The 2,414-nt window shown below is 39.4% G+C and overlaps 1 protein-coding gene across 1 annotated transcript; it reads right to left on the bottom strand.

Moving 5' to 3' along the window:
* Nucleotides 1-543: 543 nt before the first annotated feature.
* LOC104326734 (olfactory receptor 6B1) lies at nt 544-1,512 on the bottom strand. Its single transcript, XM_009931542.1, has one exon. It carries the CDS (start codon nt 1,510-1,512, stop codon nt 544-546), a length of 969 nt encoding a protein of 322 aa, XP_009929844.1.
* Nucleotides 1,513-2,414: the final 902 nt, after the last annotated feature.

Raw genomic sequence — 2,414 nt, 5'->3', positions numbered from 1 at the left:
TTCTTTCTTGTAGCATCACATTTGTAGGTCGAGCAGAATATCCAAGGTCTTTTAAACATACCTATAGTTCGGCACACACATGTCACCTTAGCTGTCAGATATTGCCTGGAATGGGATCACATGCTGCTAACAGAACATTTCAAGTGTGTTCTCAAAGCCATCGATGTATGATATCCTAGACATGTCATTTTGTTCCCTGAAGTTTCTGTCAGTCAAACCAATAACTTCATTGTGCATAAACATTCGTCAGAGAATAAAGATAATTTGAAGGTAATAGGTAGAAAGGTGATTTCTTGTTGAGGATAAGTGGTCATATATATGCCCCCACTTCTTGAGTTACAAGCATTATCATAGAATCATAGAATAGTTTGGGTTGGGAGGGTCATGTTTCCAGGGATGGGGCATCTGTCACCTCTCTGGGCAACCTGTGCCAGTGTTTCACCACCCTAATTATGATGATTACAGTTCTGACTACAGGCAACCTAAATCTTAAAACCTTTTCTTCCAACTCTCATACTTACACGCTGTCTATAAGGAACTATATTAAAAGTGGACAGAAATGGATTGAGAGACCTTGGGGACAGTCTGTCTAACACTGAAGATTTTTTTCAAAGCCCCTTTAACCTCCTGATTCCTCAGACAGTAAATGAAGGGGTTAAGCATGGGAGTTAAAATAGTGTACGCAATTGACACCAGCTTGTTTAAGTCAAAAGGGTGGATTCTCTTAGGCCGGGCATACATGAACAGGGTGGCTGAAAAGAAGATAATGACTACAGTGAGGTGAGAAACACAGGTGGAGAAGGCTTTCTTCCTGCCCTGGACTGTGGGGATATGCAGGACGGTGCTGATGACGCATATATAGGAGATAATCGTGACAGAGAGGGGAACCAGCAAGATAAGCAAGGCAAGGATGAAATCCACTATTTCAGCCATTGTCATGTCAGCACATGATATGTTCAGCAAGGGGCTGATGTCACAGAAGAAGTGGTTGATGACATTGGAGCCACAAAAAGACAGCTGAGAGATGAAAAATACTTTCAGCATGGAGGCCAAGAAGCCAATGAGCCAGGAGCAGGCGGCTAGTTGCATGCAGAGCTGGTGGTTCATAATGACAGGATAGCGCAGGGGATTGCAAATGGCCACATAACGATCATAAGCCATGACCGCAAGGAGGACACATTCGGTACAAATAAGGGAGCTGAAGAAGTAAAGCTGGACCATACAGCCTCCAAAAGATATATTCTTGCTTAGAACAAGAAAATTCACTAGAAGTTTGGGGACAGTGACTGAGACGTACCAAGCTTCCAGGAAGGAGAGGTTGCTGAGAAAGAAATACATGGGCTTGTGAAGCTGATGGTTGATCTTTATCAAGACAATTATCAGTATATTTTCCAATATTGTCAGCACGTATGCCACCAGGAATATCACAAAGAGCAACATCTGAAGTTCCATGATAGTTGGAAATCCCAAGAGGATAAATTCCTGGAATTCTGTGCTGTTTTTCTGCTTCATGGCATCAAGCTTCAGAGAAAAAGTAATGACAATAAAAGAAAAAAAATATGGAATATTTTTAAAATCAAAGAAATAGTGAGAAGAACTGCAGAGGAAGAAAAGAAAAAATGGCAAGTTGAAAAGAAAAAAGGAAGAATAATAATGATAAAAATAGAACAACATAAGGTGAGAGAAGGAAGAACATTGTTACATTCAGATCATATACCATTTTAAAGATATAAGAACAAATTCAATATGCTATTTTGATATCTGGTTCATAATTAGTGGCCTAGATTATTACTGAAATCCATGGATGTTGAATGCCGATATGACAGCTGGATGCCCAGTTCTCTTTAACTTGCAGGGGATACTGGATATCCAGGATGCATCTGCATGACTTAGGCGATTGGGCTTAGTTCTGCAAAGCCAAGCCATTCCTACACTGTCTGTGGAGTAGAGCTTGGTCCCCTCTACATTTTCCCAGCATAGAAAGCCTCAAGATATTCACTGAAAGAAATAGGTATTTCCAGAAAGCAATATGTGTTATTCTAAATAAAGCTCTCAGGGAAGGTGAATTGTGTTTTTGAGGAATGTATTTCTCTGTGTGTGTCTCTTCCCCTCTTATCCCCTCTTTTTATCAATTTCTCTATCTAGCCACCTTTTTTAAAAAATTGACGAGCTAATTTTCATATATAATTCTCAATTTCTACAGGTCCAAATTGAAAAGAAAGAAGACCTCTCAAACTGGAAAATGCACATTCTTCTTGTTTAACCTTATCATCCTCTAATCTGAGAAATGCTTTTTCATCTTGTTTCAAAGTTCTACTAGAGTAATACTTTATTTCACGTTAAAAGCAAAGAAATAAACCGCCTCTTCCCCCTCCTCAGAATTATTAGAGAAAAGCATATAATAAACTATGTTT

Source organism: Opisthocomus hoazin, chromosome 26 (assembly GCF_030867145.1).
Source record: "Opisthocomus hoazin isolate bOpiHoa1 chromosome 26, bOpiHoa1.hap1, whole genome shotgun sequence".
Classification (NCBI taxonomy): Eukaryota; Metazoa; Chordata; class Aves; order Opisthocomiformes; family Opisthocomidae; genus Opisthocomus; species Opisthocomus hoazin.
This window is presented reverse-complemented; position numbering and strand designations above follow the sequence as displayed.